The sequence below is a fragment of the Erpetoichthys calabaricus genome, chromosome 13, assembly GCF_900747795.2.
Source record: "Erpetoichthys calabaricus chromosome 13, fErpCal1.3, whole genome shotgun sequence".
NCBI lineage: Eukaryota > Metazoa > Chordata > Cladistia > Polypteriformes > Polypteridae > Erpetoichthys > Erpetoichthys calabaricus.
The window spans coordinates 119504241-119531451 of NC_041406.2; the positions used below are offsets into that span (position 1 = coordinate 119504241).

At 40.5% G+C, this 27211-nt stretch overlaps 2 protein-coding genes across 2 annotated transcripts in view; one reads left to right on the forward strand and one right to left on the reverse strand.

The window, feature by feature from the left end:
* Nucleotides 1-3180, forward strand: part of susd5 (sushi domain containing 5) — a 64648-nt gene extending 61468 nt beyond the window's left edge. Inside the window, 1 exon segment of the mRNA XM_028817531.2 lies at nt 2-3180. Coding sequence (XP_028673364.2) covers nt 2-722 — 721 coding nt within the window. The 3' untranslated portion in view covers nt 723-3180.
* A 2697-nt stretch (nt 3181-5877) lies between these two features.
* crtap (cartilage associated protein) lies at nt 5878-26502 on the reverse strand. The gene is made up of 7 exons (XM_028817532.2): nt 25937-26502; nt 24969-25118; nt 23150-23321; nt 22317-22445; nt 21041-21186; nt 9033-9116; nt 5878-6928 (listed from the first exon to the last, which is right to left on the reverse strand). Exons 1-7 carry the CDS (start codon nt 26390-26392, stop codon nt 6875-6877), a joined length of 1191 nt encoding a protein of 396 aa, XP_028673365.1. The 5' UTR covers nt 26393-26502; the 3' UTR covers nt 5878-6874.
* Between the last annotated feature and the right edge of the window lie 709 nt (nt 26503-27211).

Here is a 27211-nt window from a genome sequence, read left to right on the forward strand (position 1 = left end):
ACATAGGAACAAAGAAGGATGGCTTATTATTTGTAGAAGACAATCAAACTGGTGTGAAATTTATTAGTTCTGAGCATGCAGGAGCAGAAGCAACAGTCAGCCAGCCTCCTGAACTGCACAATGGCACAACAGCCAGCACTGATGAAACCTGGCTGGATGGCTACCCAGTGACTCAAGAGGATAGTGAAGAAGTGACTGAAGCTACAAATCAGTTCAACCAGATAGAAATAACCAAGGCTGAGGTGCCAAGGTCAAGCTCCCCACCCACAGTACAGCAGGAACATACTACCATCACTCAAGTACCCAGCGCATTGCTTACAACAACTCCAAGGATTGCTGCAGTGATTCCAACTCTCCAAACAGAAGGCAAGTCACTGCCGACAGCAGGTGGCCCATATCCAACATCATCTTGCCCACAGATGCAGGATACCAGCACCCTTTCAGAGTTCAAAGAGTTTGCTGACAAGGGCAACCTAACCGGGCTTTCTGGGGAAAGGCCACTTGCAACAGAAGAACCATGTTTGGCAGAGCAATGTGATAAGGCACGTAAAGGCCCCATCATCGCCATTGCTCTAAGTGTCATCTGCCTGCTCGTGCTCACCTCAGTTCTGGCCATCTGGTGTCACAAAAGGAAGCAGAGGAAAAGCTCCGTCTATAAAATGAATGGAAAGGACCAGAGCCGACGGCCCCAGCAGATGGAGATGCAACAGCAGCATGTTTAACATAATTGACAGCAGACTCCTGCCACACAGACGAGGATCTCACTCTCGTCTTTCTTTAAGGCTTGTTTGAGGTCACACATGCTCACAAAATGCTTTCAGTGAAGCCAGCACATTAGCGCAGGAGACCTGCTAAGAAATAGAAAACCTGCCTCTGGCCTTGATGCCCTTTGGGCAGATGTTAGCAGACCAGTTTAGCCAGGGTAGGTAATAGTTCAGTACTATGACGGGCACAAAGAAATGGTTATCTTTTAATCATCATCAAAATACAAGTGTACCTTCTGCCTTGGTCTAGCTAACACTGCTGAACGACAGAAACCTCATGACATGACTGTCAAATGAATGCAACATTCCACTGCACATCAAGGTGTGACAAGAGTCTGAATGTTAGCTCTCTTCCATGTGCCCAGACCCTCACTTTAGTGTGGAAGCTGCTCATCAGTTGTTTCAGTGAAGAGTCTGGCTATTTCACCGGCAGTCCAGTCTGCTACTTCTCCTAAGGGAAGCAGTCTGTGTCGCTACATACATACACAGGGGGATTATTGGAGGTTACATCACACAAGTAACTGAGGAAGGATCTTTCAGCTCACCCAGCATTTTTTTTTTTTAAACGGACTGCTTGCCTGAAACCATTTTGTGAAGAAGTATGACCTTTAACAAAGCCTGCCTATGAATCAAACCGCCCTGAGGGTGAAGGGGTTATTTTTCACATTGTGAGCCTGCCATGGTGAAGGAGGGATGTGACAGCGTAAAAAAAGCAAGGCCGAACTTTGATGAGTGAATGGATAGTTTCTGTCTAGAATGACATCAGCACTTCCACCTAAAAGTTCCAGTGTGCCTTATACCTGAACTCTCCAAATGCCAAAAAAATATGTGATGAAGTGCTTCTGTCATTTCAAGTGAGGGAGATGTCCATCTGAGGTAGAATGTGACAAATTATGGATTGCACCATCTGCTTTGAGAAAAGAAGTGCATGGCTCACTTCATTAAATATAATTGAGGTGAGGTGATCAGTCTCCTGGTGGCACGGGTGTGAGCTTACCTTCTTAGGTTTTTTTGTACATGATTCTATGCAATAAACATCAAGACTTGTGCCACTTAGCACCAGAGGCACTGGGCCTCTTAATTTACTTTCCATTTGCTCCACAGCACTGGCAGGCATACTGCTTACATGTCACTGTGGGTAACAAATGTAGAAAGAAATCACATCGATAAATCAGACAGAAGGTGTTGCAATACTTATTCTTTTAATCAAACATGCTCAGACTCGGTGCCAGAAAACAACACTCTTGCAGGTACTCCTTTTGGATTTTCATACAAAAAAACAAACTGAAGTGAGGGGTTAACTACAAGTATTGTGATGATGTTAAAGTTTTAAAAAGAAATTAGACAAAGCACACATAATCACAAAAAACATAGTAGCAGTCTTCATGTCTGCTATCTCAGTCATTTAGCATTTAGCAAAATGGCCTTTAACCTGCAGCCATTAATATGTCTGGGTTAGGTTTTTTCCTCACATATTCCCATGTGTAAATGTAAGTTGTAGGTATGTGTGTGAGCAGGCCCTGTGACGAACCATCACTTTGCACAGGGTTGGTTTATTCCTTCAGACTGATGCTGCTGGGATATCCTGCAGTCCCCTGCAAACCGGAATCTCAGTAAGTACAGTTAAGAAATCCAGGAAATGTAAATCTCATTAATCTAAACTCTGAATGCTTTTGGGGTTTGAGTAGTTCAGTATAGAGAACTGCATAGCAGATGCAAGGCCATTTCTCATTCACAAAGAACCATTAGTAAGCGGAAGTCTGATACAGTACACTTCAAAGCAAAAAATATATATCTGGCCTGGACTGCAAGCTTTAGGCAGTGCCAAATTAATACATATATGAAATGGGAAAACTACATTTCAATAGAAGTTAGTTATTAAACTCTGGTTAACATAAAATTTGTAATGAACTATGCCACCATGGACTAGGACAACCTTGGTATGAAATAAACAAATGACACATCTATAAGCACTTCTATATCCCCAACTCTTATCCTTTCCCATGATGACACTCACAGACTGTTTTGGAAGGTGGGGATGAGCCCTGCTGTTCTCACTTTTACATTTCAGATGTACAGTCTCTTGCGATCCCATTTAAAAACAGTTGGGAGTGGGGTCTCTCAAGATACTTTAAATATGATTCTGAGTTGTCATTACAATTATCTGTTTTAAGGGAGTACTGAAAAAAAAAAAATGGGCACGAGTTTGAATGTTAGGTTACATTATTTTAGGGGAGTTGGGATTTCTCATAAGTAAAAATAGATGTGACCTCAGTTACTTTTAGACTTCTAGTACACCAGTGCCTAAGTGCAATTATACCTGTTACACTCGCCCTTGCATTTGACACCTCCAGAACCTCAGTGGGAGGTTTCCACCATTTTGCTTTCTCATTAAAGAGTTGAGTACCTAATTTAACACGTGTTTGTCATTTTGTTGTGTATCTTGTGAATTATCTGGAAGGCATCTAACACTTAACATATTTAAGGAATCATTCAAATGAATTTCATCATCATTTTCTTACCCAGAAAAATATCCTGGGATCAAGAGGAAAGCATGGTTTTCACTTGGATTTTTCACTGCTTCATAGGCTGCTGGTGGCTGTTACAACAGGAATCATGTTTCCAGATATGTACAGTGTAAGAAGATAGATGCAATCATCAGAAAGCATTTGTAAAGTTAAACTGACCAGCAATGAAAAACATGTATGGACATTAGCAACATTGTGGATAGAAAAATTCAGTCAGAACCCGAGAAAAACTCGTATGCCGCTGGTACTTACTAACTTAAATTGGGATAAGAGCTGCACAGTTTGATTCAGATACAAGTGTGTAGAAATTCTTGATTTGTTGCTGTTCAAAACCTCACCCCCAACACACTCTATCACTCTCCTAATCCTCTTTAATAAAATCCCTGTGAGTCCAGGTTTCCATGTGTGTGTGTCTTCTGGTGAAGTGCGCATGCGCGGGGCACGGTGCGATGCGCGATATTACTGTCAGAGAAAGTTACAGGCGTTTTACGGAAATACAAACCAGTATTACTGCGAGAGGAAATGAAAGGTACACAATACAGTGACGCATATTACAGCCACATACAAGCCAGTATTACTGTCAGAGAAAATTAAAGGCATATTACCGACGCGCACGCCTGTATTACTGCCAGAGAAAATTAAAGGTATATTACGGACGTACAAGACAGTATTACTGTCACAGAAAATTAAAGACACACAATATACGATGGCAGCCCACGAAGAACGGTCAGCTCAGCAAGTAAACATCAACAAATGAAAGGCTGAAAGAAAGAAAAATACGACCAACAAAAAGAATGAGGTCAAAGTCCCTTGTCATTTAATATAGACTGTTCCTACTAATGTTTATGCACTACTGTTCTAGCGCCCGTTATTGTAACGGGCTAAATGACTAGTGCAATTAAAATTTGTAGTAATGTAGTGAATATTATGACTGACCTTATTACTTTAGTAACCTGAGCTTAAATTATATTTGTGATGACCTTTGTTGTAATAGTGACATCAGCAGCCAACAAAATATAGAAAAAAAAAAGAACCAGACTAAAAATTGTGTTTTCCTCACAATTTTAAAACTTTTGCAAGTTATGAAAAGGATTATGAATTTCAGATTACATAAAAATATACTTTATCAAACATTACAGAGAACCTGGTACTTTTTTGTTCTCACTTTTAGTAGTCAGTCTACATAATTTCATAACTAGAAAAAAAAAAATTTACACTGTAACATGCATCACTAGAACATCACTGGAGAAAGTATAATTCATACACAAAAAACATTTTGATTAAAAAAAAAGGCCATTCAGTCAGCCTCCTATCCACCACTCCCTTTCCCCCTTTGCAGTAAGCAGTGTAAATACCAGAATCACATTTGAATAGGAGCAAAGATACACAAGTCAAACTCTGACAAACTAGTAGGAATGACTGTGCAAAGAAAATAACTAAACTTACAACATAAAGTGTGAAGCATAAGGTCATGTTTCTTCAGTTTTAAAGAAACTCTCAAAAATATCTGGAGACACATTATTTAGTAGGCAAAACATGATCACCATGTACAGTTCAAGATAATCATCATATGTGTAGATAAGAACTTGAGATCACATCAGTCCTGAAAAGGAGACCGCTTTGAGGGGTGGAAGAGATTGGCATCATTATGTGTTCAGAGAAGACAAGGTACGTCAAAGAACAGTGGATCCAATTTGTGCCTCAGAAATGTTTGGGCGTGTTTTAAACTGAGAAAGTATAGTAGAATACAATGAAATAACGTAATAATCAAATTGCAATTTAAAGATGAGCTACTTCAACAGGTCCAAAGAAAAATTTTTGAATGAAAACATTTAAACTGCATCTGAAGGACATTCTGTCTTGGTCCAGCTGCTCTCTCCTTAGTGCATGGCAGCTCCCCAACAACTGACAGCCGAGTTAAGTAATTAATTATGGGGCTTTTCACACATTTCTGCTACAAACAGCATGGAGGTGCAATGTTCAAATATTATTAAATGAGTAAATGTTTTCCTGGCTCCAGCATCTGGCTGCACGGTTTAGAATCTCCACACCCAGTAAATAAATAGAGCATTACATGTGTTTTTTTTTGGGTCTAATAATATGTTTCCAAATTTGGTTTGCTGCTCATTCTGCTGCCTCGCCCTTCGCATTTGTATCATTGCAACTTCAATTGCAGCATTTGGGATTTTACTCCCAGCAAAAGCCATGTGGTCTGTTTTATCCCTGCTTTAGCACTTCAACCTGGGAAGATTTACCTGTACCCTGTTCAAAGTGACTGGAACATCTCAACCCACCTCACTGCTGAGTCGCTCATCTTCCACCTTCGCCATTAGCACCCTTTCTATGTCCTTCTTACATGTATTTAGCAGAAAAAGCCTTTACAGAAACCCAGTTCAGTTCCAGAACTTATGTCCATTCTCAGAGAGTAGTATCATCATACAAGGACACTTGGGACTGGTCCACAGTACCAACTGTGAAGCTTTAACCTTTGCCAAGTGTCAGAATTCAGGAGTGTATCTTATACATCTTATTAAATGTGACACAGCAGCAGAATGCTTTCAGTATACAAATCAAGTTAGGCAATACCATTATAAATAGGTTTATTTTAAAAACTCACCAAGACCAAGCTGCCTGGTAGGGAAAACTCAAAAAGAAAATATGTACAAAGTTAGGACAACAAGTACAATATTATTACAGCAAATGAGAAAAATGAAAAATGATCTGGAGGCCTTTGTGTTCTGCTTTGACTCTCTCAGTGTAGTGACTACTATTATGCTTCTAATGTAAACAATACATTCCTGTCAAACTCAGGCAAAGCAGACTAGAAGCAGATATGAACCCAAGTGGATCATGGGTGATGGACAGGGGACCACAGCAACAAGTTATGCCTACTGTTAAAGTAGGTCTGCTAAAGAGACCCAAAAAATGGGGTGTAACATTGTAATCAACATCTTTGTAAACATCCACTGCTCTAGTGCAGCAAAAGGAAGAGTCACACGTCTAAGGCACTTTTATAAATTGAGACTAATATAGGGCAACTCTTACCAACGAGGAACAGGAGCATTCATAAGACAAACTGAATACTTAGATGTACGAGTGATCTGTCAGAACACTCCAGTCCTGCCATTCTCTGTTCTTGACAAAATTTGTTGTTGAAGTATCACATGCACAGAGAGTCAAAGGATCCAGCTAGATGGATGCAAAGGCATGGTGGGGCACACAGTAATTAATCCATGTGTACCACTCAAGTCAGCTCCAGGATTTTCAAGTCCGTCACATTTAGTCCAATGTGCAAAATGATGACTTAAGAGTAACTTTGACTTTTGTCCCAAATGCACACTGCTTCCCATTACCAGACGTCTGCTTTGGCAATCTGGCCTGTCACATGGTCTATAATTGGGTTTCTTGCTTCACATTCTGTAGCACCAAGCAGAGAACTGACAAGTAGATTGTGACAAGGTTCCTCTAGTAGGATGGCTCATGCCATTCCTATAATTGCTTCCTTGCACAGAGGCACATTTCTGGGAGAAGTCCTGATCAGATACAAAGACCAGGGGAAAAAGACATGGCCCGCTCTGAATCTTAACTGTCACCCTCGGCATCCAAAAGCTCATCAAGATATTCCAGAACTTCCATCTAGGTGAGAAAAGGCAGAAAGTCAAATAAAAATGCGCTGCTCAAAAAGGAAATAAAAGGTTGGGGTGTAAGAAGAGAAGGCCTTCATTCAATAAAACCTTGCCACTAATTCAACAATGGCATTTCAAGTTATAAGAATGCAGAATATCATAGGCACTATATAACACAAACTGTAAATCACAGATGCTGCCTTGAACTGATCTTTATGTTGTCAGCTGCATCAAGGATAACTGCTTAAAGCATTCTATCATGACAACATGCTTTCAATTGTCAAAATATTCTGAAAATGAGGTATATCTGGTTGTGTAATTAGGAATAAATATTGAGGCTATGTTGAAAGAAGCCTGTTTTAACCTCAAAAAACCAACACCACATCATAAATGCTGCAAAGTGGTTAGTAGTCACCAAAATACATCAGAAATGAGCAAGAATCCAAAAACAAAGAAAATATTTAATAATGATAAAGACAACGGTTATTTAATCCACAATCCTGTGAGACATAGCTCAGTTGTCCACTTTCTTGCATTCAATACTGCCTAGTGAAATGAAAACTATTACAATGCACCATTTGAGATACATTCTAGGGCAGCACAATCTGTAATTCTATCGCTGAGACAATTATATACTGTATCTAGAAGCATTTATCCTGAAGCCTTCAGAAATGAAAATGTCAGTGCTGGCTGAGGGTGTGGATAACATGCAGAGGGTCTTGAGTAACTTAGAGGAGTGCTTGCAGTTGCATATTTCATTTGAGACTGCTTAGAGAATAAAGCATAAAGACACTGAACACCGACCTCTAAAATTATTATTTTATAAGGAGCGACACTATATTATAGTTGGAATCTGTTTAATGACAAACAGGTAATTTTAGTACATATATTGTGTGAATACATTTCAATAATGTTAGAGTTAATTTTATGGTTTCATCAATAACAAATATAGGTTACATTTACTATAAAATAAACAGTGTAATTTTGGCCTTTCAACTCAAGTTGAAAATTGGACAAAGCTGCATATGATAGCTAAAACTAAAATTTGAGGTGAATGCTGAAACCCTTTTTATATGAATGAAAGTGGAAAGGGCACCACCTACAGGTAATACAATGTTACTGGCTGGTTGACTGTAGCACTGTGCCAGAGTAGAACAATGCAGCAAGCCAATGTATACCTGTCTTGATAGCTCTTTAAAGTACTGTATTTACCAATAACAACTCACATATCACTGTTAAAATGAAGTTTTTCATGTGATAATATCTGAGTGTTTTTAATATGAAATTATAGAGTTTGTTGCTGATGGCTGGCATTCTGGGTGGTCTGCTTCTTTATTTTTATTTTTCTTGATTTGTGTAATGAGTTGTCTAGTGACCTAATAACATTGCCTATATGAGCTGAGTGTTTGTAATGGACCTCCTAATATTTCTCTGGAATTATCATGTGTTCAAGCAAAGTTAATGTAGGTAAACAACATGGTTGTTCTAACATTGGAATTAAGAGTTATAAAAATAAAAAAATGAATTCTCATCATCCAATATTCACTGACAAAACTGGGTTTGAAATGCATAGCATGTATAACAGAGCTATTGCTGCCCAATTTTTTCAACATCTGATTTTGGCAGCACCAACCCACAATATGTTCCTCAGTGAGGTGCATGGAAGCAGTCAATAGACTGCACCTGGCACTCTAATTGGCTAACAGTTCTAGCTACTCATGATCCTTTGATAAATGGTATACACCTCCGCAGTTTTCCCAAAATGCTGAATTATTGTAGATAAAAAGGTTAAACAAAAAATTACCTGCTACAAGTGAAGTACCTCTATGGCATATTATTTATCAATTAACAATAAATTTACATATTTTATTTAAATACAGCACTAAGTTCCATGAGCAAACTAAGTAGGGTGCTTCACTGAACTGCACTTGAAAGCAGAGAATCAATGGTTCAAATCCAGTAGCCCTCTGTGCTTTAAAGCAAAAACTATATCCATGCTTGTTTAAAATGATGACATTCATTTTAAATTGTACCTTTAATAGCAAGCTCTAAAAGTCAGAATAGATCTCATTTTGACATTAAAAATTCCCCCATCAGTCACTCTCCCTACTTACCTCATCATCATCTTCCAAACGAGTCTGGGCAAATTTGAGCAGCTTCATCTGCATTGTAGTCTGATTATGATAGCGGACTGCTTCCTGTGATGAGAGTAACAGGAACGTTTAAATGAAGAGAAGGAGAATCAGTTACAGAAATTAAATAGATGATTTAGTTATTTAGCTCTCATTGACACATTGCCCCCTCACAATATGGAGAACAAAATAAGGAAGTCCATGCTCAGAATATGACAGGATATATACCAATGGAAAATTATTATTTGGACAGTGACTGTAGAGTATCATTTTTAGAAGTTTGCTTTAACTATTTCAACTGAATAGAATTTTATTACTGATGCTCACACAAATAAAACAAAGAAAAACGTACTAAAATCACTCCCCAACTGCTCATAACGTATTTAACACATACATAAATAACCATATTCTCATAACAGAATGCCTAATGCTCACTTTAAAGATAGCTTATACTAGAAAGTTTCAATGACCAACAGGGAGAGGTTGGGAGCATGCACTGATACAGTGCGTTTCCGCACCCACTACACGACAAACCACCTCAGGATCCCAAAACAGGACCCAAGCACAGCTGTGCAATGGGTGACACCTCAGCACCACACTTGTTCAAATGGAGTGGAACAATACAAGGTTTTCCACAGTGGCTGGAGTACCAATCCAAATTTCCCTACAAGTTGGAGGACTTGCTCACTGGGCTGGATGCAGGTTAACATCATACACAGGGCAGAGCAATTGCAGGTTAAATATCTTGCTCAAGTGTCCAACGGAGTGGAATCACTTCTGGCATTTATGGGATTCGAACCAGCAACAATCTCTGGCCTCAGAGCCCAAGATTATTTGTAAAGCTACTTTTTCTGCAAGTTTATAAGCTTGTGAAAAAACAGAATAAATACAGATAAATAAGGATACAATAATATAAAAATAAGAATTTCTTGTCCTCCTAGAAAATTAGAGGAAGACCACAGGTTGGTTTCCAAATTTTTTCTAAAGACAACTCATTCATTCAATTTATTTGTTAAGTGTCACCAACAACACACCCGATTCAAACAAATAAATGGGTGTATTGGATGGTGACTACAAATACAGGAATGCCTTGTGGCGTGGTTAGAAAATGGCTAAGATAACACACTATTACAGACATAAGCATCACAGTTTTGTATAATAGTCTATAGTCACTGAGCTGCAGCACATCAAACCATATTTTCCAGAAGTGGTGTTCAAGTTGTCACAGAATCATTTATTCGTCTTCATTGTTACTCCTTTTTATTATTCTTGTCTAAGTTCACTATAGTCACTACGAAGGTAATATACACACGTTTGTTTCAGTAGGTGGCTCAGTAAATATTAGTAGCCTAAGTGCTCGGGTGGAGGAAAGTAAAGTCCTGTAATTAAACTAAATTAAAATGTAAGATTTTGCAGGATAATTTCTTTCTATTATATTAAAGAAGTTTTCCGTCTTGTCCACGATATTCAGTCTTGACCACTCCCCTCCACACTGCTCACCTAATCGTTATTTCTACTGCTCACATCCTCTCTCCGTACCACCCCGTCACACTCTCAGTGCTAAATCACCCTTCAACGCAGTCAATTATAATGGCAAAGCAGAAAAGCAAATTATCTATTCAAGAATGTTGAATTTTAGATTGCTATAGACAAAAGAGCAACAAGAGCTGATAATGAATGTTGGGTTTGGGAAACAGTTACATACAATTAAAATCAAGAACAAAGAGAATCATCCAATACATGAAAAAGTGAAAAATACCCTGAACAATATGCAAACACCCTCCTTTAACCACCACATTATCGTGGTGGATGGGTTTGCGTGTCCCAATGGTCCTAGGAGCTCTGTTGTCCGGGGCTTTATGCCCCTGGTAGGGCCACCCAAGGCAAACTGGTCCTGGTGAGGGATGAGACAAAGAGCGGTTAAACAAACCTCCTATGAAGAAAAACAATTTTGGACGGCGTTTTCCCTTGCCCGGACGCGGGTCACCGGGGCCCCACTCTGGAGCCAGGCCTGGAGGTGGGGCTCGATGGCGAGCGCCTGGTGGCCGGGCCTGCACCCATGGGGCTCGGCCGGGCACAGCCCGAAGAGGCAACGTGGGTCCCCCTTCCCATGGGCTCACCACCTATGGGAGGGGCCAAGGAGGTCGGGTGCAGTGTGAGTTGGGTGATGGCCGAAGGCGGGGACCTTGGCGGTCCGATCCTCGGCTACAGAAGCTGGCTCTTGGGACGTGGAATGTCACCTCTCTGAAGGGGAAGGAGCCTGAGCTAGTGCGCGAGGTCGAGAGGTTCCGGCTAGATATAGTCGAGCTCACCTCGACGCACAGCTTGGACTGTGGAACCAATTTCCTTGAGAGGGGTTGGACTCTCTACCACTCTGGAGTTGCCCCCGGTGAGGGGCGCCGAGCAGGTGTGGGTATACTTATTGCCCCCCAACTTGGAGCCTGTACATTGGGGTTTACCCTGGTGGACGAGAGGGTAGCCTCCCTTCGCCTTCGGGTGGGGGGACGGGTCCTAACTGTTGTTTGTGCGTATGCACCAAACAGCAGTTCGGAGTACCCACCCTTTTTGGAGTCCCTGGAGGGTGTGCCAGAGGGCATACCTTCTGGGGACTCCCTCGTTCTGCTGGGAGACTTCAATGCTCACGTGGGCAATGACAGTGAGACCTGAAAGGGCGTGATTGGGAGGAATGGCCCCCCCGATCTGAACCCGAGTGGTGTTTTGTTATTGGACTTCTGTGCTCGTCACGGATTGTCCATAACGAACACCATGTTCAAGCATAGGGGTGTTCATATGTGCACTTGGCACCAGGACACCCTAGGCCTCAGTTCGATGATCGACTTTGTGGTTGTGTCGTCGGACTTGCGGCCACATGTCTTGGACACTCGGGTGAAGAGAGGGGCGGAGCTGTCAACTGATCACCACCTGGTGGTGAGTTGGCTTCGATGGTGGGGGAGGATGCCGGTCAGGCGTGGTAGGCCCAAACGTGTTGTGAGGGTCTACTGGGAACGTCTGGCAGAGCCCCCTGTCAGAAGTAGCTTCAACTCCCACCTCCGGCAGAACTTCGACCACATCCCGAGGGAGGTGGGGGACATTGAGTCCGAATGGGCCATGTTCCGTGCCTCTATTGTTGAGGCAGCTGACCGGAGCTGTGGCCGTAAGGTGGTCGGTGCCTGTCGTGGCGGCAATCCCCGAACCCGTTGGTGGACACCGGCGGTGAAGGATGCCGTCAAGCTGAAGAAGGAGTCCTACAAGACCCTTTTGTCCTGTGGGACCCTGGAGGCAGCTGATAGGTACCGGCAGGCCAAGCGGAATGCGGCTTTGGTGGTTGCTGAGGCAAATACTCGGGCGTGGGAGGAGTTTGGGGAGGCCATGGAGAACGACTTTCTGACGGCTTCGAGGAGATTCTGGTCCACCATCCGGCGTCTCAGGAAGGGGAAGCAGTGCAGTGTCAACACTGTATATGGTGGGGATGGTGCGCTGCTGACCTCGACTCGGGACGTTGTGGGGAGTACTTCGAAGACCTCCTCAATCCCATTAACATGCCTTCCAATGAGGAAGCAGAGCCTGGGGATTCAGAGGTGGGCTCCCCCATCTCTGGGACTGAGGTCACCGAGGTGGTCAAAAAACTCCTTGGTGGCAGGGCCCCGGGGTTGGATGAGATACGCCCGGAGTTCCTCAAGGCTCTGGATGTTGTAGGACTGTCTTGGCTGACACGCCTCTGCAACATCGCATGGACATCAGGGACAGTGCCTCTGGATTGGCAGACCGGGGTGGTGGTCCCCCTCTTTAAGAAGGGGGATCGGAGGGTGTGTTCCAACTACAGTGGGATCTCACTTCTCAGCCTCCCTGGAAAAGTCTATTCAGGGGTCCTGGAGAGGAGGGTCCGTCGGATAGTCGAGCCTCGGATTCAGGAGGAACAGTGTGGTTTTCGTCCTGGTCGCGGAACAGTGGACCAGCTCTATACCCTTAGCAGGGTCCTGGAGGGTGCATGGGAGTTTGCCCAACCAGTCTACATGTGTTTTGTGGACTTGGAAAAGGCATTCGACCGTGTCCCTCGGGGAATCCTGTGGGGGGTACTCCGAGAGTATGGGGGTACCGGCCCCCCTGATAAGGGCTGTTCGGTCCCTGTACGATCAGTGCCAGAGCTTGGTCCGCATTGCCGGCAGTAAGTCGAACCCGTTTTCCAGTGAGAGTTGGACTCCGCCAGGGCTGCCCTTTGTCACCGATTCTGTTCATAACTTTTATGGACAGAATTTCTAGGCGCAGCCAGGGCGTTGAGGGGGTCCGGTTTGGTGGGGCTCAGGATTGGGTCACTGCTTTTTGCAGATGATGTTGTCCTGTTTGCTTCATCAGGCCATGATCTTCAGCTCTCTCTGTATCGGTTCGCAGCCGAGTGTGAAGCGGCTGGGATGAGAATCAGCACCTCCAAATCCGAGACCATGGTCCTCAGCCGGAAAAGGGTGGAGTGCCCTCTCAGGGTTGGTAGCGAGATCCTGCCCCAAGTGGAGGAGTTCAAGTATCTTAGGGTCTTGTTCACGAGTGAGGGAAGAATGGAGCGTGAGATTGACAGGCGGATCGGTGCGGCATCCGCAGTAATGCAGGCTCTGCATCGGTCTGTCGTGGTGAAAAAGGAGCTGAGCCACAAGGCGAAGCTCTCAATTTACCAGTCGATCTATGTTCCTACCCTCACCTATGGTCATGAGCTATGGGTAGTGACCGAAAGAACGAGATCGCGAATACAAGCGGCTGAAATGAGTTTCTTCCGCAGGGTGTCCGGGCTTTCCCTTAAAGATAGGGTGAGAAGCTCAGTCATCCGGGAGGGGCTCAGAGTAGAGCCACTGCTCCTCCGCATCGAGAGGAGTCAGATGAGGTGGCTCGGGCATCTGATCAGGATGCCTCCGGGACGCCTCCCTGGTGAGGTGTTCCGGGCACGTCCAACCGGGAGGAGGCCCCGGGGAAGACCCAGGACACGTTGGAGGGACTATGTCTCTCGACTGGCCTGGGAACGCCTTGGGATTCTCCCGGAAGAGCTAGAAGAAGTGGCCGGGGAGAAGGGAAGTCTGGGCATCTCTGCTCAAGCTGCTGCCCCCCGCGACCCGACCTCGGATAAGCGGGAGACAATGGATGGATGGATGAATATGCAAACAGAAATGCAAAATAGCAATGTTTATATAATGTAATAAATTCATAATATTGTTTTTGATAAGGGAATTAATTTTATTTACTTTTTATTATGTTTTACTTTTTACTACGTTTTATTATTTATTGGCATTTAAAAAAAAGATGTTGTAGTGAAATACTCAAGTGATTTTCTATCTATTATAACTAAGGACCAAACTGTCTTCCTCCCGCGGACCACATACTCTTCTATACACTATTTCTTTAAATACAATCGCTTTCTCTAATGGAGGAGTGCCCGGGGGTTCAAGTGGGGGTTGCTGAGCAAAGCAAGCAATTTTTAATATACTCTTTCTCAGAAAGTATATTATCTTCTGGTGAAGTTGCCCCTCTTTCTGAATTCTCTCTTTGTTCTTTGTATTTTCCGCACATTTTTTGGGGTTGTAAATGTTTCACTACACTTGTTATAGACTCTGGCTGGTGAACCAGACAAAGCAGTCAACAAAGATCTGCAACACATGCACATGATTTGAGTGTATACAGCTTACTTCCTAATAAAATGAACGCAGTCAATGCCAGGATACATTTCTGCAAAACACGTCTTCACAATTTGCTATTTATTAAAAATTTACTTTCGTTTGCAACACCCTCTCCTGTAAACATCCCTTGGCTCCTTTGAAAAAAAGTAAGAGCTGACCCTAAAACCAAAGCATTGTGATATTAAGTGTTTCATATGATTACTGTATTAGTGAATTGATTTTATTTTACCACAGTTATGTGCTGGGCCATGACTGAGTGGAATTAAGATTAATTCTGTGTGAGAGCAGTGGACAGCAAGGCAAAACCCTTTAAAAAACAGACTGCAGCGGGCTTAAGAAGATCAGTCTGTCATTTGAAGATGTGTATGTATAATTCTACAACAGGTAAAGCAAATTTTTATTGTCACCATTATTGATAATATTGATTAACTATTTCAGCCCTGCAAGATACACTTAAGAAACTGAACAGGCACTGCCACACCCACCTATTTAAGAGCAACATTTTCTTTTCGCTTTCCAGGTCCAGACAGACAACAGGGACCTTGGGATTGGGTCATCCTTTCCCAGACAAAGAACAGAGAAGAAAAAGTAACATCCTATGCCTCAAGAATTCCACATAGTCCCTAGCTAAATTATTATACCACATGGTAGGATAAGAGTATTAAGTGTTTGATGGGGGTGTGGGAAGTTGAAAAGTGGCAATGCAACCTGGAGGGACTGCTATCTGAAGTCTACATAAACCATAAACCCACTCTGACCTGGGCATTTAATTGCCAAAAGCTAAACTCTCAGTATCCTTCTACAGTTGAGTTCAAAGTGTTCGACCAGAGGTTGTGTGGTTCCTGACACATCACTCCATGTTTAGGAGCCACTAAAACTTCATGTGCGGCCATAGCAAACAACTGTTGGCCTAACCTACACCTTTACTTGCAAGACATATTTTGAGCTCAGTCCACCCATCCCATTTTTCTGCAAGTAAGAAAGAACTGTGATGAAAATAAGGATCACTAACTTTCAGGAACTTCAAGACATTCTGCACCACTTTTTTCAGTTAAGCTTGAATCAATAAATACCAATCATTTGTCACCAAGGCCCTGATCCTTAAGTATATATTTTCAAGATTGTTTTTCCACAATGTCCTCAGAAAGGACTAAGACCCTCATTAAAAACTTTGCTTGGAGCTCACCTGATAGGACCAGTTCCACTCACCAAGATTAGAAACAACTCTCTTATGTTAGTGGTAGACTTTTTAACCAAACAGGTAGATTCAAAGACTGAGACTGCTCCACACTCAGGGCTAAGACCTATACATGCTGGGGATACTGAAATCTATGGTTTTCATCAGGGATCCACATATTAGGAGCTTAGTGTTAGAAGAGTTTTAGAGATGGGAAGAAGTGATCTATAAGACCAGTCCTAATGAGTGAGTGAACTGGACCCTGAAGACGATGACTGCCTCCTACTTTTGAGACCTCAATAAAGAAAAACAGATAAATACTAGAAATGCCGACTACACTCAGCTCTTGGTAGCATGAGCATCAGCAGCCATACCAAATGCACTTCAGAAGGTCATCCACCTGAAGTTAAGCATGTTTAGGCCCAGCCAGTACTTGGATGGGAGACCATATAGGAAAAGCATGAGATGCTGCTGGAAGAGGTGTTGGTGAGCCCAGCAGTGGGCACTTACTCTGTGTTCTAAATGTGGATCCCAATGCCCCAGGGCAGTGATGGGGACACTGTGCTGTAAAATGTCACTGTCCTTAGGATGAGATGTAAAACCAAGGTCCTGACTCTGTGTTCATAAAAAATTCCTGGGCATCCTTTACAAAGAACAGGGTGTATCCTGATGTCCAGGCTAAACTGCCCTCCATAGCCTAGTAATTCTGGCCCCCTAATCCTCCCATCTATAATCGGCTCATTGTCTCCCTCTCACCACTTCACCATCTAATAGCTAATGTGTAGTTAGCGTAGTGGTGCAAAAATGGCTGCAGTTGCATCATCCAGGTGGATGCTACACATTAGTGGTGGTTGAAGTGGCTCCCCACACACTATGAAAAGCGGGTTGGGTAGTGAGAAAAGCACTATTTAAATTTAAAGAATTATTATTATGAGGTCACAAGTGATATTCCTGCACTGTTAGCTCTTAGTCAGCAATTCTCCTCTCAGTCAGAATTCAACAGTATATTAAAATGTCAACAACTTAAAACTATTCAAAAAAAAGACAAGACAGGGGATAGTGAGTTCTCAAGCTAGACAACTCAGGTATTAGAATAAACAAACGTGTTCTTTCAAGTTTAGTGAAGGACACCTTGGGGACTCATGTGTAACGCTGTGCAGAGGATGCGACTCTAGGCGGTGATGGTGCTGTTATGCCCAGCACATTTTTGGGCGCTGGCTGCTCACACACCTCTGGCCTTAGAAACCATAGGGCAACCATCTGGGCGTGTGCTGACGGACGCTGTTCTGGGGGCATAAAATGTAATAGTGGATGCTGTAGGAGATGTGGCCAATGAACTAAGGAATATAAGGGCTGTACTATGTGATACTGACCACAAATTAAAAGAATTGGTTAAAAAATTAATGCTACATCCAATTACCTGTTTTAACATTCTACTAATTACATTCAAACAAAGTTGTAATGCTGTCCGATTTGGCTGATTGTTTGGTGGTCTGAGTCAGGTTAATCATACCATGTCTCATCAGGTATGGGAAGCTGCAAATGTGTGCCACATTATGCAGAACACTACATGGTTGTACATTGCGACACACCTTTGGTGGACTAGAGAGTAGCACATTAAAAAGTATTTTCAATCTATTAAATTCATTCTCTGAAGGTGCCTTTATGGTATAGCTTCAGCACCACAACGAATAGATTCTCTGCTCTTTACATGGCTCTTTGAGTTGACTTGCTATCCTTAAAAGGACTGATTGCCTTTTGCTGCACTAGTACAAAAAAAAAAATCACCTGTGACTGTGCAGAGTTGCCATTCTTATAGGCTCTCCTGCTGTAGATGATGTAATGCCAGTTAATTGTGATTTATACCTGGCTGATGTAACTTGTCCAGCGCTTATTGCAATAGCAACGTATGTGCAGATGACCTCTACGATTACATTTGGAAAACCAGACGACATTGCTGAGAATTGCACTTTGATGTTTCCAAGTTCAACCACAGCGCAAGGAAATTCTACATATCTGAATGACAAGTGAATAATCTCATCCTATACAGCAGGCATGGTTCGATGCAGTGACGATTGTGAAATACCCGATTGTCAGCAGGCTCACAATTAAAATTTCATGTGGCCAAAAACCCGAGAGTGGACGTAAATTGTAAAGGTGCAGGTGGAGCACAATTCCATACCTGAGCAAGTTCAGCATGCAGCTCCAAGAGGATAGCTCTTGGAAATCTAAATCAACTTAGAAGCCAGTCATCATAATCATAATCTATAAAAATGCACCCTCTTCTAATTCTTCCATTTGAGATATCTTCTAACAATGCTAAAGCAGCTTTGATAGTTGGAAAAGTTTGGCCATTCTGTGCTTCATTATATTGTTACAGAATGATTACAATCAAGTGAATAAAATTTTTAAACAATGTGCAATTCATTTCAGTGTATTTGATAAATCCTGCATCACTAATGTGAATCTGAAAAAGGAAGGGACACCACACAGAAACAGTAGCACTGCATGACGCTGGGTGCTGCCCGTTTACAAAACCAAGCAGAAATTTGCATATGCATGGTGTTAGGCTACTGTGAAAATGTGCTTGACTTTACACCAAATTTAGCTTTTACACATCTCGAAGTTAGCGTGGAGAGAGGAATATGAACTGTTTATACAGGAGACCCTTTGTCTCAATGCTATCCAAGACAACTAAAAAAAAAAAAAAAAAAGTTGGTGTGCATGTTGTCTCTTTATTAAAGTTTTAAATGGGAGTCTGTTTGCACCTTTACTGATTTCAATGCTGTCTACAATAGTTTATATTTACTCTGGACTGTCATTTTTGATAAATGTAATGCCAATTTATCTTGCATCATGGAAAGGCTTGTGAGGGGTTGTTTGTATTTTGGATATATATTTGTGTTTTATAATGTACTGTAGTTCATTTAATTCTTTAATTTCTGTGATTTGTCTGTTAACTTTGTGGGATTTGGAAAGAGAGTTTAGGCATGATCTTAGCCTTTCACACCATCTATAAACTCAAAACATTTCTCTTGAAAGAAAAAAAAATATACTGTGATGTTACATAGTGTTTTCTTAAGTAAATAAACACATTCTACCAGATAACTAGCTTTAAAAAAAAAATTCTTGGGTGACCAGTGACTTTTGCACTGCACAGTACTTTACAGTATGTTCATACCTAACACTGTAATCTGTAAACTTTACTTACAAAGAATGGTACTGAATACTGTATCATTGATGGCATAGCTCCAGAAGTTGGTGATCTGAAGATTATAATTCACTTTATTTGCCATATACAATTTCTTACATTAGGAATTTGTCGTTTTCCACATACTCCAACTTACTCTCCAAAGACACTGAGATGAGGTCAAAGAAAAGAACAATTCATTCATACAGTGCCCTTGGAACAACTGCAGATTAAGGGCCTTGCTTAAGGTCCTAAACAGAGTAGTATTCCTTCTGGTACTGCCAGGATGTGAACCATTAGCCTTCCCGTTACAAGCACAGATCCATAAGCCAGAACTCTCTTATATCTTAGAACTTGAAAATAATGACACAGTAAAAAAAAAATAAAGTGAAATGTCTAGGATGAGAAAGCCCTACTGAAGTACTACTCTAAATGATATCTAGACACTTGTTTATTGAATATCTCAGAAAAGAACTACATCTTGTGCTGTGGTTTTTTTAAGCAACTAACACAAAGCTCATAGCCAGGGCATCTACAATGCATGACAAGAAATAATTTTTATAGTAATGCATTTTTTCTCTAAACAGCAATAATTTGCATTTATTGGAATTTTTGCATCCTGTATGGGCATATTCAATATTCAGAGTTAAAACACAATATATTTCTGCACTTCAAGTAGTAAAATGCTTCTCATACCCTACTCCTAAGATCCCAGGCTCAAAGCTTGGAAGAAGTTAAATTCGGCATTACACACAAGATCAAAAGAAAATGTACTTTTACTTTGCAACCTGAAAGCAAAAACCATGCTAATCTGTATGTTACTGAATGTTTGTTTCATCCCATCATCACATGCTGCTATCTCATTTTTTCATGGCACAAACACTAAGTCACTTTTCATAACCACTTGCACTAATAATCTGATGTTTTATTATATCTGTTATAGTTTTAGTTATAGTTGTTTGTTGCTTTGCACAAATTAGTTATACACTTATAATACAAACTATTAGTTATAGTTATTTGTTACTTTGTTTAGAGTTATTTTGTTATTCTGTTTGCACTATTACCACTGATCTTTTTAACTCTTTACTACCTTATCTTCATTCCTCTTGTTGCACTGAGCATGTATATGACAAAAGAATTTCCCTCGGGATAAATAAAGTTATTATCATTATTATCATCATTAAATTCAAGAAGGAAACAAGATTTAAACTAAGCAAATGGATGTGAAAAGCCCCTTTGACATTTTGTGTGAAGCAGTCTGTCATCTGAAGTGGAAACAGCAAGCATTCAACTAAATTTAGAGCTGTAAGGAAACTGATAAAAATCAAGTTCAAATTATGAATTGTTCTGCATTATCTATGGAATTTAATGAATTTTAGTGAAAGAATTAATGCATCTGGCACATGCATTAAATGTTTTAGAGAGGTTACGTCCAGTGTTGACTCTGAAAACCATGTAGGCTAAAATAAGAAAAAGGCAGGATCAAAAATTAAAATTTACAAGTTGCTACTTTAGAAGTACATATAAAATATTGAAATCTTTTATCATTGTTTAGAATGATCAAATTGAGTAACGCTGTACTGATGTGACTTGTCCAAAACACTCAGACAATATAAAGTCTTGAATCTGGCAAGCAAATTCAGATTGAAATCAGTCCTGAAAATTACAATAAATTGTTAATTTCTTTGAACCAATAAAGACAGAGCACAACAATTGAAATGGCAGTTTTCTTTTCTATTCTATTCTGCTATTTGAAAGGGGTGATAAGTGTTATGCTTCTTTTTCCTCTCATCGCATACAAATTTTATATATTTTATATCTCGTACCACACTAGTATCTGAGAAAATAAACAAAGGGAAACTTTATAGACTGATCTTCATGTTCTATTGTACTTAGCAATAAAAAAAACTAACATACTGTACATACAGAATACTTGTCCTACAGTTGTACCGCAAAATATACTTACAGCTCGTGGCAGGAAATCTGTGTCAGCAAGTCCCCACTTCTCTTTGTGGTACTGATAGTAAACCATGTTCTGCTTCATCACCTCATCATCAGGATCAAACAGCATGTAGCTTGCAACACAGGGTGCAGCATTCTTCATGTCATTCACTGAATAAGAAAATTTTTTAGTCAAGGACCCTTCCTTGAAATAAGACACTCAAAAAATGCAAGTGATTGCATCACCCACACCTTAACAATACAAAAGGTATATGGGAATGTTTAAGTCACTCCACTCATAGAATGCTCTAGAATGTTACAGATAAAGAAGTGTGAACAATACACAGTTTAATATCCCAGGAATCTTGACTCCGCACATGTTCAGGTTAAAATAAGTTAATAAATTAATAAGTTTAACTCATTGGAATAAATTGAACCTTTTGACCAACTTGCAAAATAAATGTCTGAAGCTGTATCCCGATTATCCTCTGTGCTCTCGACACAATCTGCCCTAGAGCTTTTCGATCAGCTGCAGTACAGCTGCGATACCACACTCAGATACAGTGGGTTAAAATACTCTGAGTGGTAGCAATGCTAAAGCAGCTATGAAATTTGGAATAGTTTGGCCATTCTGTGGACTATTATTTTGTTGCAGTTTGATTACAATCAGATGCCTTAAATATATAAACGATAAGCAGTTAATTTTAATGTACTTGATAAAGCCACGTCAGGGATTTGAATCTAAAAAAGAAAGGGAAATCACACAGGAACAGCACTGCTTTGATGCTGGGTGCCGCCAGTTTACAAAACCGGGCAGAAAAAGTATACATGCAATAGTTTTGTGCTGCCGTGAGAATGTGAGTTTAGTTTTTATACATCACGACGTGAGAATGGAAACGGGCATACGCAACGTTTTTATCAGTGGCCACTTTTAAAAACATTTCTTATGCTGTCTCAGGCATTTACTTTTTAATGAGAAATGTACATAAAAACTGAGTTTTTAAATTATGAATTTATTCATTGTATTTTAGTGCCACCTACTGATTACTACACTCACTACAGTCCTTATTGCAAAAAAAAAAAAAAAAAAAAAAAAGAAAAAACTTTTAAGAGACAAGCATGTCGACATGCTGGTAAACCAGCCCAATCAAGCACGATGAAAATCATACTTTATTGGACCACCAAGGAACCATCACAAATATTAATATAGGAACAACTTATTCAATGTTTTTTTGGTAAGAACTTTACCAATAACTGATACCTTTGCGGTGAGCAATACATAAAAAGGATAAATAGCTCACATTTGTAATAGGCAAACTGAAGGTAATGGTACATAGTTGCCACAAACTTTTCCACCACAAAACCTCCAACAACTGGCCGGAGTTCATCTTCACATTTCAATTTACACTTCAGAACATGGATGAAATGGTCTGTAGGAAATGAAAAAAATGTATAAGAAAAAACAGCAACATAAAGGTGCATTGGGGCACCGAACAAATCTGAAAATTCTGAATCAGGACGTTATTCTAGAATGTAAATATAAGGTGGAAAGAAATACGAACTATACAGATGAAACCACAAACAGATACGGAGCAGAAACCAATGTCAAAGTTTTAAAAATGCAAGGACTTTTCATATAATTTCAATGTCATTCAATACAACTTTGATTTACCAAACTAAAAATTACTTTCTAACGTCATTTTCTGGTCCACTTTTTTTTTTTATATAAATCCTTTGAGTGACACACAGAAGTAAAGCGAGTCTACGTTAAATTTTGGAATAGAGTTGTCTTTCCAGCCACAACCAATTACACAAACCGAATAATATAGTGTTGTGGTAGGCCGGGATGCCTCCACGCAGGCAGGACCAGGGGAGCAAGCGGGGTCAGAGCATTACCTCCCCTGGAACGCTAGATGGCAGCAACCCTGGGTTGCAGCAGTGCCCTGCAGGGCTTCATGGGGACTGGAGTTGCATATAGCTCCTATGGTGTCACAACAGTGAAAGCAACAAAAATCAGAAACTCTGTCCCTTGGTATTTAAGAGCTTATAGTTATTATGACTATGCATTTTCAAAATAGTTCCAAAAAGATATAAATAATATATATAAAAAAACACAATCCTACAGCACACTCACCTGCAATTGATGGAAAGAAGTCCTTGAACTCTCGTATTTCTCGTGATCCTTCACAAGCAGCAAGACATTCATCATAGGCTTTGAAGAAGCCTGGTAATGCCAGCTCCATGTCCGAAATAGATGTACGGTAGTTCTCACCATTATATGCTCGAACAGCTCGAACAAATAAACTCTGTAACAAGTCATTACATCAGACCAATAAATATCAGCAGTTCAAACAACACTGACTCCAAAGTCACAATATATGCAAATATAAAAATAAGAGAAAGCAACGATAGGTTATGTGTTTGCTTGTATCAGGCAAATGATGAGGAGTTGTTTAACCCCCTTAGTGTTCTTTTGCCCTGGAAAAATTAGTCAAAACAAATCCCCCCCCCCCAAGAAAAAATTGTGTAACAGAGACATGTAAATGCCAAAATGTCAACATTTTCACAATAGGAAAGGTATGTCTAGTGTCCACTTCTGTACTGACGTAGATTTAGCACACAGCCTTTGTGTGATATGTTTTCAAACAGTCATGAAATCATTGCCCGATGTTTAGGGTTGCCAGATTAGAAAATTAGAAATATGGGACACTCTTAAAAATCTCTCTATACTATATTTATATATATATAAAATTTGGGTGTCCCTGAAAGGTCAGTACAGGACAGGGGACATGTCCCATATATAAGGGAAGTACAAGCATGTTTTTTTGTGCACTTTTTTTTCTGTTGCTCGAGCAAGAGAGGGGTCAGTACCTGAAAGCACAAGCGATATACCCATTGTGTTACTGTAGCTTATTGACTTCCACATTTCCTCTGACATAGGCACTGTTCATAATCCAGCAACTGTCAGTGTTTAAGAGGCCAACATCTTTCTTGTTCTTCCACTTGACCACATTCATTCTGCTTTTTTGCCACAAAGCTAATTCCACCATAGTAAACCTTCAAAGGACCAAATTTACCAGGCATATCAGGGTGATATGATCATACAGTGTCCTTTGCTTTAGTTTAACTATCCTTGTCAACATGTGATGACCAATTTACATTATCATCAATACTGATGGTTAATGGTTCAATTTCAGTTTGCTTATTTTACTTGCCTTTACTGCTTTTGTTTATACACCATTATGTTGTGTTTCTTTGCTGAAGGCTTCATCCCACTCATTAATAATAAGAAACCATAAAGTGACAAAAAAACACAGAAAAATGTATGATTTTTTCAGTATTATGTTATTTCGCCCAAATGATGGCAACAGAATATTGTTCCAAGTGTTATTCTGGCTTTAACATTCCGCATCTCTGAAATCAGTTAACCCAAGTTCTACTCTGGATTAACCTTTTTACATAGAATTTCGAGTCTGAGAGATACTCTGGGGTAATGCCAAGTAGGTTAAAAACCAAAGAAAAAACAAAAAAAAATGCAGCAGTCATACCAGTGTATAAAAGCAGGAAAGCTCCTCAACTGGTTCACTACTATTTGTTGTAAAGAATGAAAAAAAAGCTACCTTTTTACTTTTGAGAAACTGCGTTTGAACCTGGGATAAAACATATAATCCCTCTCCAATGTTGTGTGCTATGTATATTGTCATAAGTGCATTACTTAAGGTTATGTACAATAAAATAAAATTCATCAACGTTCATCACTTAAACAACATGCAGACATTCATTTTCAAAAAATATTTATTTTTAACTGCAATTTTTACTAATTTTACGATAGTTTTGCTGCAATAAAAATGAACATCTAAATACTCAAAGCCAATATTTATACAATTGTACAAATCTAAATCAGCAACTTGACATGCAGGCCAAAGTCTACAGTATATGAAAGTATTACTTGCCTCGTAACTTTTGGTCTCCAGGTCATTCATGTGCTCCTCCGCCCCAGGCAAACTCTTATAGTATGCCATGTTCCTTTGCATCATCTCATCCTTGGGGTGCTTTAGCATGAAGGTATGAGCTGCAGATACAGCTTTAGCAAGGTTGTCTGACTAGAGATAGAGAACAAAAACTGAGTCATGAAAATGATGACAAACACGTTAAAAAGTCACCTGATTAGAAATCCATCCATCCATTATCCAACCCGCTATATCCTAACTACAGGGTCACGGGGGTCTGCTGTTTAATGCAATTCATTTACAAACATGAGGAATGTGGATCGAGTTATTTGTGGCCATTCACAGAGATTGTTTCTACATTAATTGCTTTGTATTCATGCAATAATTATCTCAATATTAGGACATCTGGATATGACTTGAGTAGAAAAACAAGATTACATTATCTAACATCATTGTTTATGCAATCATCTTAATTTAAAGGTGTGCATAATCATGATGTCTATATAGACTTGTAATCCTCCAAAGTTGTACAGGCTAGCAGGGCTGTATTGCATACGCTTAAAAATTGATTTGTTAACCGTGCTGACTATAATTTATTTAATATATATATTTAAACATACAAGTGCCCTCCTGATAAAGTATCACCGAAAAGGCCAATAACTTTACTCTCCTGGAAATAAACGATCCCAGAGCATTCCCCTGCTATTTATACAAGACGCGAAAACGATTTTATTCTGTGTCTCTCATAATTACTCTCTCGATGACCAGTGTCACTTAATAAACAGGACTGAGAGTATTTTACTGTATACACAATCGTACAATACAAGGTCTGGTACTAGTCGTTCACAATAAGCCTTTTATTCACCCAAGTCAAGTCTTGTGATATTAGCCAGGCAGTGCCCTACTGCAAAGCTTTTCTTGATGCGGAGCCACTGCCAAGACCATCGTTGTGGCATACAACCTCTACTTACCCTAAAGTAAGCATACTGCAGAAACTTGTAGGGCTCCCTCCTCTCGAACTCATCCAGCGTGTCACGGGTCGGCTGCGTCTGGCGGAAGGCCGGAAGCCCCTGCTTACAGCGTTTCAGACACTGTGCCCGCTTCATTACATTGCCGAAGAAATTGAGCTCGGGGAAATCCGCAAACTTGGCTTCGTCATCGAGTCGCACTGTGCTGCAGTTGAGGTTGCAAAAGGCCTCACTATCCTTAAGCAACCTGTACAGCCTGAGGCTCACCTCCAAGTATTCGACACTTTCTTTCCAATTTTCGTTTGTATATTGGTCCAGGGCGTACTTGTACGCCGAATCTAAGGGCATTAGCTCGTGCCGGGGAAAGCTCCTGAAACTGTATTTCTCATACTGGCCAAGGCTAGGAGCCACAAACACCAGCACACATAATATGTAGCCTAGAAGCGAACAGAACTTCATCTCCACTCTCAGCACAACAAACGCCAGCTCATACAGTTAAATAGCGGAAAGTGGAGCAAACGTGAACGACTGAGCGTGCCTGCCTATGACCACGTCACCTCAAAACGCCCCACTGTGTTCTACGTCATCAGGGGGCCGCCTCCAGTGTAAGAGGTATTTAATGACGCAATAATGGGCGGCGCTGCCTTGGTGCCACGTGGGCAACTGGCTTGAAGGCGGCGATGGCAACGGTTTACAGACTGCAGCTAGTAGACCCCCTGTTCATTCTGTGCATTTAAAATCTAACCATCCATTTTCAGAACTTGTTACTGAGGTCCTTATTATTTAAAAATCTGTTCCAAGACAGTTTCCATATTTGTACTGCTGAAATAGCAAGTATTCTTTACTTTGAATTGTGCTAATAATTACTACACAAAATGTAAACATTTTCAAATTATCTATTAGTTCTATTCACTAGCATTACTTTTATGTTGCATGTTCTTTACAAAGCTGCCAGTTATGGGATGGAGATGACCCACATGAGGGTATAAGGAACAGTATCCCTGAAACATATAGCACACATTTTATGTTGTAGGATTCTGCTGCTAAACTCTATTTGTATGTCATATTTCACTGTACTCTGTGTAAAAATAATAACGTTATAAACCTATAACACAGGAATATTAGAGTGCATGATGCTGAGGAGGCATTGTGAGGTAGTGGTTAAGGCTTTAGACTTCAAACCCTGAGTTTGTGGATTCATATCCTGCTACTGACACCGTGTGACCATGAACAGGTTGCTTCACCTGCCTATTCTCCAACTGGAAATCTAAAATGAAA